Genomic DNA, 14602 nt, shown 5'->3' with positions numbered 1-14602 from the left:
CATGTCAAGAGCCTGGGATGATCACTGACGTCATAAATAAGAGTGTTAATTGTTAAATCAACAACAGGAGTCACTGTGCACTTACTCTCCAGGTAGGACCTCTGTCCTTAATGAGTTGTGCTATGAGAATTAATGGTAAAATTTGTCTTCAAACACTATACTTTGTGTGTAGGGGTGGGTGCAAATTGTTGAAATCTTTACTTAGTATAGATTGGTGTTTTGTATATAAAGTTAATTAAAAATGAATCTTAATGAAGAATGGGATGGGAGAGGGAGTAGGAGGTAGGACAGGAGTGGGGATGGGTGGCAGGTTGGGGGGAACTGCTATATTCCAAAATCTGTACCTATGAAACTTTTAGTCATTAAATAAAAGCTTTCTTAAAAATAAATATATAAATAAATAAAAATAAAAACGTATTACAAATGTGAGCCCCCCTCTGGGGCTATCAAAGCCAATCATTATAAAAACACCTTTAAACTTAGATTTGGTTTCTAGACCCTTGTGCCACAAAGCAAAATGCAGATAACATAACATCCCTTATGGAGTGACTATTCATTTAGGGTTTTAACCAAAATTCTTTACTTTTGACATATTGTATAACATTGGGCCATTTGGCATCTTTTCATGTTCCTCTTCCTGTTGATCTTCAAGTTTTCCTCTATCGACCCTACCCCATCACCTTCACCCTTTAATTCTTGTTTCCCCGTTTTTGTTTTAAGTAACTAGAGTCATCAAAAGGATGTCACAGATTCCAATACAGTTGCTAATATTCCTAAGGATATGATAGACGACCAAAGTGATGGTGAAAAGTTCTCCCCTATCGCTGAGTCTGCCACCACCTGGGTTTTCCCTGATCTTCTCCCTGTTGTGATGCAGTGTTCCAGGTCCTGTGGAGGCGGAGTTCAGGAGAGAGGAGTCTCTTGCCCTGGAGGCCGCTGTGACTGGGCCAAAAAGCCCACGTCCACCAGGACCTGCAATGCGCACCTTTGCTGTCATTGGACCACTGGGAACTGGGACCTGGTAAGAATTAGTTATAGAAGCTTCATTTGACTTTAACTTCATAAAATAAAATGGCATTCATTTTCTTTGGGTTATAAAAGTAAATATTTGAGATAGTCATTGATTCACATTGTGATTCTATACCCTTTTGTTTTTGTGCTGTTTTGCCATTGATCATTTCCAAGTCTACTAGAAGCTGATCCACAGCTGCTGTGGATCCATGTTTACTGTCTTGAGTTCAGAAGAGAAACGATCAAATATTTTCACACAAAGAAAGATCGAATACCAAAATTATGCCGAGAGAACAAAGCCTAAGGAAAGGCTTTTTGGGACCCAACACCTTTCCTAGATTAATTACCCGTGTCCTGAAACTGCAGGGTTAGTCTGACTTAGTGGTTTTCAGCCCTTCCTCAGCAGATCAGTCTGCCAGATGGCCAACATGTTTGATGGGGAGATAAACAAAGTAATTAAACTGTGAGGGATTTATTATTCTCTGGAAGGTTATTTATTGCATAAGTAACACTGTATCAGTGATGCTGAAAATAAAGATAATTCAACCATAGTTTCTTGCCATCAGAATCTTGTCTTAGCCTGAATTTTCTGGAAAATCAAGGGTTTTCTTGATGTGAAATCTAATACTTTATTAGGAAATGCAACAGTAGGGAAGCAGCAGTGATAGAAAATAAGAATAAGGCAGAGAAAAAGGAGGCTGAAGCCTGGAACGGTACATTACTGGCCTGGTTATTTTACCTTACTGATCAGTGTCGGGAGTAAGTGCTGACTCTTTGGGGGCACAAATTCTCACAAAAGATTAAAAACTACGAAAGAACATTTTTAAGTCTTGTGGACAATCCCCTGAGGGAGTTGGAAATGGTAGCCTATTGGAAGTGGACATAAGTTGAAGTGTCCTTGGAAGAGCCCTATATCAGGAATTCATCAATTGTATTTATGAAAGAATGAGATGGTGGGGAGTGGCTAACATTGGAGCCAGCCTTGGAATCACTCCCAACCTCCATAATCTATTGTGAAGTGAAAAAGACAAGCTATGGATTGAAAATACACATTTACCTTTTTTCCCCCCAAAACCACTAAATAGGCAGAAAGGATAACACAGCAAAAAATGCTACATACCCACAAAGTCAATGATAGGGCAGGAGACAGCAGAAAGAGGGGTCAGTAAAACTTGAAAAGCTGGAAGGAGATGGTCAAACTTACAATAGACTTAGAGACTTAGCAATGCAGAGAAAGCTACAAGCTGGCTGTCACAGGACTGCCAAGAAGCAGACAATCTGTTCAGATGCTTCTGAAGGCAGGGGTGAGGGTAGGAGGTGGATTGAAGGTTGGAAGAGAAGCAGGAGAATCTTTAGGTTCTCTCTGTCCCAATGATAGCCTGGAGGTCTTCTCTCTGGAGAGCTACACCAGAGACTTCAGAGTAAAGCACAGTTGGTGGTGGCAAATGAAAATACATATGGTAAAAGGGAGCCTGCGCTGCGGCATAGCTGGTGGGGCGCCAGTTTGAGTCCTGGCTGCTCCGTTTCTGATCCAGCTCTCTGCTGTGGCCTGGGAGGGCAGTGGAGGATGGCCAAAGTTTTTAGGCCCCTGCACCCATGTGGGAGACCTAGAAGGACCTCCTGGCCTCTGGCCAGGAATCAGTGCAGCTCCTGCTGGTGCGGCCAACTGGGGAGTGAATCAGCATATAGAAGACCTCTCTCTGCCTGTCTGCCTCTCCCTCTCTCTCTGTGTAACTCTGACTTTCAAATAAATAAATAAATCTTTAAAAAAGAAGAAGAAGAAAGGGGCCGGTGCTGTGGCACAGTGGGTTAAATCCTGGCCTGAAGCATCGGCATCCCATATGAACTCTAGTTCTAGTCCCAGCTGCTCCTCTTCCGATCCAGCTCTCTGCTATGGCCTGGGATAGCAGAAGATGGCCCAAGTCCTTGGGTCCCTGCAACCATGTGGGAGAATCAAGGGAAGAGGCTCCTGGCTCCTGGCTTCAGGTGGTGCAGCTCCGGCCATTGTGGCCAATTTGGGAGTGAACCAGTGGATGGAAGACCTCTCTCTGCCTCTCCTTCTCTCTGTGTATAACTCTGAGCTTCAAATAAATAAATAAATCTTTAAAAAATACATATGGTAAATGATGGGATGCTTTGTTCTCCCCTCATTGAGCTCTACAGAGGCAGAGGAGTGGCTTAATGTCATGAGAAAAAAAAAAAAAACTACAAAATTATCTCTTCTTGATCACCCTGTGTAGAGTCATCTCTTATCAACTGCCACCCAGGAATTCTCAGTAGGAGCCTGGGTAACTCATTCTGAAAGGAAATCACTTAGCCTAAGATTATCAGACATTTGAGAAAACCCTTCATGCCAAAAGGCAAACTAGCAAGACAATTAGAACAGGAACTCTGAGCAAATAGAGACCATGCAAGAAATAAATGTATTCTTCCTGAAAAATGGTATTTAATCTCTTCAGATAAATAACAGACTACATCTGTGACATAAACAAGAAGTTACATAAAAAGAATATTCAAGAACAGAAGGAGACCTTACAAAATTTAAATGGCAAAAGAAAATACGTCTTCAGTAGAAGGATTGGGACAAAATTTGAGGAAATCTCTCAAGAAAAAGAAGACAAAGACAGAAACTGAGATAAAAGATTAGAAGAATCAGAGGTCTAAGCCATCAAGGAGGGCAAAAGGGCAAATGGAGAAAATAGAAGGGAGAATATGATCAAAGGGTTTGTGCAAGAAGAAATTTTCCAGATCTGAAGGACCTGGGCCTGTAAGATATCAATTGGCTCTCTGCTTTATATTTCTCCATTTGACCTAGCTTCTCACAGAGCAAGAATTTGCTACAGTATCTCAGCAAGTATGAGGAGTCTTCAGATAGCTCACAGAAAATGTGTGGTATGAAAAAAAACTTTCCATGAATTTCAATTTTTTTGTGCCAAATAAATGTATCTTTTAATTCCATATTCATGAACTTTTTGAAGTACCCTTATATTTGTTGAACTCTGGAAACATGCTTTTCCCAACAAGCCTGTTGAAACAGAAGAGAACCCTTCTACTCACTGAAGAGAACATTTCTAGCACCAGACGAGGCCCATACAGAGTTCAGCTTAGGATATAACTCAGCAGCCTTAGCTGGAAGACAATCAAGTATAGTCCCATCTTCACACAGGGTACACAGCTTTGCACAAAGATTCCTGGTTTTATGAGTAGACCTGAGCTCTAAGAGAGAGATCCCTCTCCTCTAAAACTCCAAATTCACAGCGTTACCACAATTAACAAAACCCATAGCAACCAGGTTTCCTGATTAATCCCTCAATAACATATAATACAAATCCATGCATCATAACCACAAGTTGTTTTAATTGACTACTGAATGCACAGCAGCTGAAGTTACTGCTTGAAATATACACATCATGTAGGAGATATCTGTGCATGTAGGAGATACACAGTATCATGTAGGAGATGCTCTGCTTCTGATCCAGCATCCTGGGAGGCAGCTGATGAGGGCTCAAGCACTTGAGTCCCTGACACTCATGTGGGAGAAGCAGACAGAGTTTGGGCTCCTGCTTTTAGATGGACTCAACCCTGCTATTGGGGGCATTTGGGGAATGAGCAAGTAAATTGAAGATATCCCTGTTTGTCTCTTACTATGTCTCTGCATTTCAAGCAAAATTATTTTTTTAATGTATGTACAAGTGTTTCCATGCTTGGCTTAGAACTAGCTCTTCCACCCCGATTTGCTCCAAACAGGAGGACCTGAATGTCTTTAGCACCGGGGACCAGCCCTGCATTGTTCCATCAAACACTTAGATGTAGAAATCAGGAAAGAAAGTCATTTGGTCTTTATGTGACAATCTTATTTTACAGAAGAAGAGTGGGTGGAATGAAGGATCCAGGAAAACAATGAATGTTCAAGAAAGCCCAAGTCTGCTAAATCCTAGCCTAATATCCATTCCACATTATGGTTTGATTACTTTCCACAGTTCTTCCCTGTGCTCTTTTATTCACTAAAGATCAGTTGAATAGTTCTCTGTGTGTGTGTGTGTGTCTCTGTCTCTCTGTCTGTCTCTCTCTTTTTCTTTAACCACAACCATGGAGAATTTGGGGTGAATTCACTGTGTAAAATTACCTTCAGGTTTCATCACAGATAGGTCTGACTTAATTACACAGCATGAGATTCCCTGTCAATCACCATACTCTAAGCACTATAAAGAGTAAAATAATATGGATTAGTGATGTTAAAAAATATGATACTCTCCTTTTATCATCTGTATGGGAAGTCTCTGTGAGAAGCCATGACTGGGTGGCAGTGTTCTGAGTTATCAGTAAGCCAAGAGTAAATATTCTCTTATCTAGTGAGCTGGGTGTCCAGTAATATTTTAAGTAGCGAGTGAAAACCTTTGAGTCTAGTAATTTTTCCATAATTTTCCATACCGATGTCCTTTTTGGCCAGTTACCAGTGAGCGTTTATTTAATGTTGTGCTAATTGCTGTGAAGCACGAAAGAAAAAGGAACTGGCTTCTGACCCCTGGGAGGTTTTGATTCATACAAGAGTAGTCCAAAAAGTTTATAGAAATAGGATTTAAAGATCAGTTTATTTTAGTGCAAAAATGTTGAACTCCATGCATATAATGGGTCTTCAAAAAGTTCTTGAAAATGCATATTATGGAAAACCTGTGCACTGATTTCAAAAATTTTTATACCAAAATAAACTTACTTTTAATTCTATTGACAATGAGCTTTTTGGATTGTCCTTGTATAAGAAAGATGAAGTTAAAAGTAATTTAACATGATGTCAATGTAAATCGTAAGAGTGTAAGTGATTTACAATGGCTAAAAATAGAACCTAAGGCTCTATCGATAGACAAATAGATAAACAACTTCTGGTACTTGTGGTATATTCCTATAATGCAACATGATTCGATCTTAAAAATGAAATTTTGACACATGCTACAGTTTGGATAAAACTCAAATATATTGTCCTTATTGAAATAAGCTACTCAGAAATGAACAAAACTGTGTGACTCCATTTATGCGAGGAGCCTACAGTATTCACACTCATAAAGAAAAAACATAGAATGATGGTTATTGAGGGCTGGCTGTAGGGACGGGAGATGAGAAATTCTTGTTTAATGAGTACAGAGGTTCAGTTTGGAAGATAAAAGTGATCTAGAGATGGATGGTCATAGTTGCACAACAGTGTGAATGTTTTTAACGTACCTGAGCTATGTACTAAACATGGTTAAAATGTAGATTTTGTTTTCTATGTTTTACCACAAAAGAATAATTTTTAAAAAAGAATGCATACTTTTTGACATTCCCAGGAATCATCGTATAGAAGCTGCTTCCACGTGGTGGGCATCGCCCTCCTGCTGTAGGGAATCGATCATGGCCTTGCACTAGAGTCCTGTCTGTTAGAATGTCCTGAGACCACACATGGCTGCCCCAACCTCCATACTCTGCCCTGTCGCTGCCTCCAGTGCACATGCTCCCCCCCATTCCATCCAGGTCTTCCTCTCCCACTTCTCTTTTCTCCCTACTCTCAGCTGTTTTCCCCACATCTGATTCCCAGCCTGAATCAAAACTAGTTCAGAGAAACTGAAAAGCAGAGGCAAAAAAGCCAGCCCATTTTCTTCTGTTTCGCTTGTAATTCAACCTTCCTCCTTATGTTTCACTCTATGTATTCATGATTCAGGGTTGGGAGTTTCAGGTGGACCAAGGATATTAAGACCCTGTCAGCACACCACCTCTCATTTCCACTCTTCTCTAATAATGTGCTTCCTTCCACTCATGTCTTCTGTCATCTAGCTTTCTTGCCTTCTGGTTAGCAGGAAATACAGCCACAACTGCACCCAACTTTGCATAATTCAGCCTCAGATGTAACCTTTTGCTGGGTCTCAATTTCAAATTTCCAAGGAAGTGATTAATTGGCCCAACTTGATTTAGGAATCCTTCCTGGGACCATCCCTGTGTGGCTGGGTGAGTTGGATCCCGTGGTGCTCAGAAGGCTGCCTGGATCCCAGTGGTGAAACTATGTAGGGGAAGACAACAGATCATTCTCAAACACAGGAAAAAGGGAACATTCTTTAGAGAACCAAACAGTAAACTAAACCAAACTCAATCCACACAACCCATTATATAAGACCCTTCCTAAACTCTCAGCTGCAAACTATTAATGTCTTTATGACTCTTCCAAAAGGTTTCTGATAATGGAGAGACTGCCCCCTGCTCAATCACAGCTGTGCTAGTGGCACTCTGCTGTGCTCTCTCGGTGGTTCTGGGGAATAATTGACTCTGTGCACCCTTCTCTTGCAGTGCACTGCTTCCTGCGGAGGCGGCCTCCAGAAGAGGACTGTGCGTTGTGTCCCCTCAGAGAACAGTACACTCGAAGATCCAGCACAGTGCCTGTGTGATCATGAACCCAGACCTCCAGAATTCCAAAACTGCAATCCTCAGCCCTGCAGCAGAGGTGCTGGTGAGTGAATCGATTTGCTGAGTGGAGAAGAGAGTGTTTCTTAATTAAGTCGTTGCACATCACTCCACGTGGGGATCGTTTTGCATGCCTTTTGCTGAACAGATTCAAATGAATCTGAAAGAGGCCCACCTGCAAGGAGTCTGATTCAGTGAGGTTTGATTCCTAATTCCTTGAGGGATTATCTCATCTACCTTCCTATCAAACAATATCCACACTGATGTCATCCACCTAGTTGATAATTGTATACTTCCTTTTTTGTTTTTCAAATATGTCAAAGAGAGGTTCTTGACTTTCTTGGGAACACAGTCAAGTACAGATGGTCTTCTCTATAAACCTACTACTGCCCCAGGTCAGATTGTCTGAAAGCAGAATCTTAGTGAAGGTGTGTGCAAAGGATTCATTAAGGAAGTGCTTCCAGAGAGGGCCAGTAAGGGATGGAGGAAGCAGGATGGAAAAACAAGAGGCACAGTTCTCAGATTTGTACACTCCTGAACAGAGAGCCAGACTTTGACAATTCCTACACTCTCCAGACTTTGACCAAAGGATAGTCCAGAGGAGGTGAATTTTCAGACATTTAAGTCTCCCCACTGAGAACATGGAGGCTGGGAGTTGGGTGGGGGCAAGGAATAGCTTGTGAACATGGACAATGGGGATTCAAAGAGCGAGAGGTGGGGCTGGCACTATAGTGTAGTGTGTTAATTCGCTACCCATATGGGTGCTAGTTTGCATCCTTTTGCTCCACTTCCCATACAGCTCCCTGCTAATGCACATGGGAAAGCAGCAGAGGGTGGCCCAAGTTCAGGCCCCTGCTACCCACGTGGGAGACCCAGAAGAAGCTCCTGGCTCCTGGCCCAACTGGTCTGGCCCAGCTCTTGCATTGCTGTCATTTGGGGGAATGAACCAGTGGATAGAAAATTTCTCTGACTCTCCTTCTCTCTATTACTCTGACTTTCAAATGAATAAATCTTTTTAAAAAAATAGCGAGAGGTAAGCTGTGACATATCAACACTGTCTTTGACATTCAATGTTCACTGTCAAAAGTATCCCAAATTATGGCATATAATCCCCTCAGTTGTTTCAAATGTGTTCAGTAGCAGCCCGTAGAGGGTATGTGGCATGTATGTGACTCAGAGTGCGGTGACATCAGAGCCAGATTGCCAGCCCAGGTCCCCCTCCTTTTTTGCTCTCCACATGCCATGCTTCCACAGCTAAAGCAGAAATCCAGTTTTGGGAAAGGGCAACACTGGGTCTGCACCCTAAAGGAGCTTCTTTCTACCAATATGACCTTGACAAGTTGCTTAATGCTCTTAGCCTTCATTTCCTTTTGTATATAAAGGGAATAATAATACAAATTGTGCAGAGTTGTAGTGAATGTTTTAAATAATATGGATAAAGTGCTCTTATCAACACTATCACAAGGGAACTCAGTTAGCTCCCTTGGGCTAGTTACTGCATTTCAACAGACTGTGCTTTCTATCCATAAATGAGTGGGTTCAACCGCGAACTCTAATCTCCACCCCACTGATATTTTGAACTTCATTGACATGCAAGGTTTCTAAGTTAAATTAAGTACTTGGGGTGAAAGTTCTCCAATAGGGACAGAGGAAGTTTTTGATAATTTGTTTACATTAGTTACGAAGTAGAAAATGCTTCATGTAGATACTGTCCAGTAATGTAGAGTGTCAGGATGAATTTTCTTTGCCTCTAATTAAAGAGCCAACCATGAGACATCAACAAAGGACCATGCTGCTCCTGGTAAGGCAGCATGTTGTTAGCACACACAGTGGTAGTCATTTTCCAAAGATTCTTAGAGATGAGAAATGGAGAATTGTGTGGTTGCCTTCTCCCAAGTTCTGAGGCATACAACAGAGACTGCCCAGGCCATTAACATCCTGAGAAGATTTTTTCCTAAGGGGTGTTTATTTTCTAATCATGCATTTATCCAGCAAGTTTGTATTGGGTACTTATTACATGCTAAATACAATGTCTACCAATAAACAAAATTACAAACTAGAGAGAGGCACTATGAGAAGGGTAGTTAGGAGACTACTTGAAAAGGACATCAAACCTAAACTGGAGAGGGCAGGGAAGACCTACAGAGAAAGATAAGAATGAGAAAGAAGAATGGCCTGGGAAAGCAGTAGATGGGCCCCTGCACCCACGTGGGAGACCTGGAAGAAGCTCTAGGTTCCTGGCTTTGGATCAGCGCAGTTCCAGCCGTTGCGGCCATCTGAAGAGTGAACCATCAGATGGAAGACCTCTCTCTCTCTCTTCTCTCTCTTCTCTCTCTGCCTCTCCTCTCTCTAACTCTGACTTTCAAATAAATAAATAAATAAATCTTCCAAAAAAATGAATTTTTTGAGCTGTGAGCAGAAAGGTCAGACAAGCAGTTCCAGGAGGAGCTTTTAGCTTCTGGAATAGGCAGGAAGAAGACAATGGCATGGCACTTAAATCTAACTCAAGTACAAAACTCAAGGGGAGTTAGAAAATGGAAAGAGTCAGAGAGGTAAGCTGGAGTTAGAGGATGAGAAGCCAATGAATCATGCTGGTGAGTTTGTACTTTACTCCTCGGGCAGAAGGGAGCCATTGAAGCATCCCAAATAAGGAGTGAAGACAAGGAAATCATGCTGGCTGCAATGTATAGGGTAGAGAGGTAAGACCAGGTAGGAGACTGCAACTTTGCTCCAAGCTTGCTTGCTCACTCTCTCTATATATATAGATAGATAGATAGATAGATATGCCATGAACTAGAGAAATAGAAGCACAGATAGAGATAAGTAAACAGATTTAGGAGTCACTTTAAAGGGAAAATTGGCAGAACTATTTGCTGAGGGAAAGGAGAGGAAGGCTAATGCTGGTGTTGGTGACTTGGGCAAGATACCCTGCACAAGAAGAAAGCCTGGGTTTGGACATCAACAAGATAATGAGTTCTGTTTGGAACATATTTGTTGAGGATCCAGTGAATTGTCTAGGAGAGAATACTTTGTGACTGGTTTGTGGGACCATTGTGGAGACCAGGAGAGAGATGTGATTTTGAAAACCTGAGTGAAGTGCTCTCAGACAAAAGTAGTTTAGATATGATTACCACATGCAGCTGCTTTCTGAACCAACTTGCAAAAGTGAATTTGGTTGGCCTTACTTGAAATACCAAAAAAGGCCACCTGGGGCTCATGTTCAGAGTTGTTACTAGTGTTTAGTCTTCCAGATTCTCTCTTCCTGATGAACAAGATTGGCATCTGCTAGGAGTTTGTTAGAAATGCAGGATCACAGGTGTCACCCCAGACCTACTACATCAGAATCTGCCTTTAAACAAGATCCCCTCGTGATTCGGGTGTACATTAAAGTTTGAGAACCACCTGTTACGGAACAAGGGACCAATATGAGCCCTTCTTCCTCTCGTCACCTTCCAGGCTACCATGTTTTTAAAATGTTGAGGCTGTGGAATCCCTTCTAATGTATGAACGTACATTCCTCCAAGTGAGTGTGTATATTATTGAAGCAGCTATCTCATCTTGGTCTTGCTTGATTGCCACAGGTGTTATGGGTTAGTTTAATTATATGTAGATTTCTTTAATTGTCTTGTTGCTGGACAATACAATCTCCAATAATGAAAACTGAGTTAAATGCATAGTGTTTTTCATCTTTAAATAGCACAGTGAATAGATGATGACTCACAATTGGCTAGCGATGGATGTAAATAACAATGAATTCCACTCACCAACAATTATTAGGCCTACACAAGTTAATTATGAGTTTCCCGTGAAGGCAAAGCCATTCTTACTCACACAGAAGCAACATGAAAGAGAAATTTCAAGAAAGAGAAATTGCAAGAAATTCCTTCATTTAATGAGTCACCCACCTACCCTGACCCATATACTTTCTAAAGTGCTTTGAAAATACATCATTTAATGTCTAATTCTTGTGAGCCAGCCATCACAATCAACCCATTTATGTCCATTTTAAAGATTAGATATAAATTCATCTAAAATTTACTTTCCTCCAGACTATTTTACTTCGTTTAGATCTCATTGAAATTCTTAAGGAGTTAAAATCTAAATCAAAACCAACTTTTCCATAGTAGCAACTACAAAACCCTTTCCAAATATTGGGGTGAAAAATAAGAAAATTCATTTACTGATTATCAGCCACATTCTATGCATTATATTCATGTTAATTAAAAAACAAAATCAAGGCAAAACCTTAGGCATACCATTCCTGAGTTATCTCTGCAATGCCTGTGTTAAAGCCTCAGCTCCATTTCCATTTCCAATTCCAGCTTCCTGCTAAAGCACACCCCAAAGGTAGCAGGTAATGACTGAAGTACTTGAGTACTTAATACTCACATGGGAGACTCAGATCAAGTTCTGGCCTCCTGGCTGAGCTCTGGCTGTGTGGGCATTTGGGAAATTCACCTGAAGATGGGGAGATTCTCTCTCTCTCTCATCTCTTACCCCCTTCCAAATAAAAATTTTTAAAAAATAGTAATAAGGGCAGTAGTTAGATCTTGTATTGATACAAATAAACATTTAAGCCAGTAAATTTTCTACTCAAGGATATTATTCCAGATGACTAGATTTTCAATTATTCAGCAAACATAATTGATATCAAGATATGTCTAAGGTAGATGCTAAAGGCTGAGGCTATAGAAATGTTTAAGAAAGAGTTCTTGGCCTCAAGGAGCAGTTTTATGGAAACTATATCAGCAATATTGAAATTGTTTTTCAACTTTTATTCACTCTAACCTAGCCAAAATATTCTCTCTAACCTAGCTAGACACAGGTGGCAGCAATGAAATAGGGATATGTATCTGTCCCTTTAAATGTCTACTATGGTTTCTCTTGAATAGAAGCAAACTGGCATCTCCTATCCACGTTGCCCCTAATTACAAGCATTGTGTGCACTTTAGGACTGGAATCCAGTTGGCTGATGAACACAAAAGACTCTGCTGTTTTACAATAATAAGGGGAACTGGTGTAATTAATCCCTATCACAATGTCAGGCTCACAGTCATTGTCTAAATAAGCTGCTGAACATATGCCTGGAATACAAACGACCAACATAGGCCACCATTGTTCTTCACTCTTCTTCTAGTTCCCCACTCTCAAACAGTTGGGCCCCAGGACCCAGCACATTTCCAGAGCTCCAATGATGATTGGAAAGCTGGTCTCATAATTTTGTGGTTTCCAAGATCAGACAAGGACCACCAGGCTTGGCTGAGCCTCTGTCAATATTTCAGGTGTTAACCTAACCTGACAAGTGGGGCTCCTGAGTTGAGAAAATGAAGATATTTGGGGCAGGGAAAGCCTGTCCATGTGATTTCCTCCTCCCCTACCACCAATATAAGACATTCATTGTCTCGGAGGCAAAGCTTCAGAGAGACATCCAAATTTCAGCAGTACAATCAATGCACCAGCTATGTGACGTTGGACCAGTTGTTCAGCCTCTCTCTGGAATCTTCAGTTGTTAGAAGGAAGAGAATATATGCACCTGCAAGTAAATTTCTATGAAGATCAAATGACAAAGCATACATCAAGCACATAGCCTAGTATATAGGTAAATGCTTAATAAATTGTATCTATGTTGTCATTGCCATGGGATGGAATGCATTGTGAGTTAGTTTCCTAGGGCTACTATAATAATTTACCATAAAGTAGGTGGCTCAAAACAGCAGACATTTGTTTTCTCACAGTTCTAGAGTCTAAAAGTCCAAACTCAAGATATTTCTAGGGCTGAACTTGCACTCTTAGCAACTGTTGGTTGCTCACAGTCCTCGTCTTTTTTTTTTTTTTAAGATTTATTTATTTGAAAGTCAGAGTTACACAGAGAGAGAGGAGAGGCAGAAGAGAGAGAGAGAAAGAGGTCTTCCATCTGCTGGTTCACTCCCCAACTGGCCACAACGGCTGCACCGATCCAAAGCCAGGATCCAGGAGCTTCCTCCAGGTCTCCCTCACAGGTGCAGGGGCCCAAGGGCTTGGGCCATCTTCTACTGCTTTCCCAGGCCATAGCAGAGAGCTGGATCAGAAGTGGAGCAGCCGGGTCTCAAACCAGCGCCCATATGGGATGCCAGCACTTCAGACCATAGCATTAATCCGCTGTGTCACAGCGCCAGCCCCACTTGCCTTTTCTTGACTTATACCTGCAATTTGTGCCTCCATTATAATATGGGCCCCTTCCTTCTCTAAGCCTATCATGACATGACTTTCTCTTCTCTATGTATGTGTGTGCACATATGTGTGTGTGAGCCTGTCTCCGTTGCTTCTCTTTTTTCTCTTTTTAAATCTTTTAATTACTTTCATTTTATTTATTTTATTTCATTTGAGTCAGAGGCAGAGATTTTCCCATCTACTGGTTCATCCTCCAAATATCCACAAGAGCCAGGGTGAGACCAGGTCAAAGCCTGGAATTAAATCAGGGTGTCCCACATGTGTGGCAGGGACCCAAGTACTTGAGCCATCTTCCACTGCCTTCCCAGGTATATTAACAGGGATGAGAAGCAGATGAACTGGGATTCAAACCAGGCATTCATTTATGAGATGCAGGCATCCCAAGTGGCTGTACCAAGCTCCCTCTTTTCTTCTTCTTATAAGGCCACTAGTCTTGTTGAATTAATGGCCCATGCTACTCCAGGGTGACTTCATCTTAATTTACAACATAATTATATCTTCTAAGACCCTATTTCCAAATCAATTCACATTGATAGGGACCAAGACTTAAACTTTGGTGGACATTTAAACTTCAGAAGACCCAGCTGAACCCACAAATGAGTTCAAGACTGAGGCACTATATAGATAGTGAACACCTCAAAGAGGAATCACAATTTACCCCTTGCAAAAAGAGTTTTCTCACCCCATTTACAGAACAGTTCAAGATAGAGTGTGCAACCATGTCTGAGCAGGTTTCCCAATAGTTTATGCAGGTTTAGAGACAGAAAGGATCCATGGCAGCCAGTGTAGCCAAAAGAAGCTTTGTGGAAAGGACAGAATGCACATGGCTTTCACATTTCCTCTGTCTCCCTCCTTCCTTGCAGCAACCTCCAAACACTCACATGCTCACAGCAGGGAGAATGTAGAACACAGCTATTCCACATGTAGCATCTCTGCCCATCATGAGGGCTTCCGA

At 41.4% G+C, this 14602-nt stretch overlaps 1 protein-coding gene across 6 annotated transcripts in view; it reads left to right on the top strand.

Moving 5' to 3' along the window:
- Positions 1–14602, top strand: part of ADAMTS12 (ADAM metallopeptidase with thrombospondin type 1 motif 12) — a 351249-nt gene that overhangs the window by 331105 nt on the left and 5542 nt on the right. For 5 of the 6 annotated variants that reach the window (XM_002714101.6, XM_070056623.2, XM_089312694.1 and 2 more), the window contains 2 exons: positions 878–1021; positions 7324–7483. In XM_002714101.6, coding sequence (XP_002714147.3) covers positions 878–1021; positions 7324–7483 — 304 coding nt within the window. Of the gene's footprint in view, positions 1–877; positions 1022–3470; positions 3519–7323; positions 7484–14602 lie in introns of those variants that run through there. The other variant, XM_089312691.1, reaches the window with a different exon arrangement.

This window comes from Oryctolagus cuniculus, chromosome 14 (assembly GCF_051225735.1).
Source record: "Oryctolagus cuniculus isolate XC-2025 breed Fujian yellow rabbit chromosome 14, ASM5122573v1, whole genome shotgun sequence".
Taxonomy (NCBI): Eukaryota; Metazoa; Chordata; class Mammalia; order Lagomorpha; family Leporidae; genus Oryctolagus; species Oryctolagus cuniculus.
The sequence above is the reverse complement of the archived record's forward strand: the minus strand, read 5'-3'. Positions and strand labels throughout refer to the sequence as shown.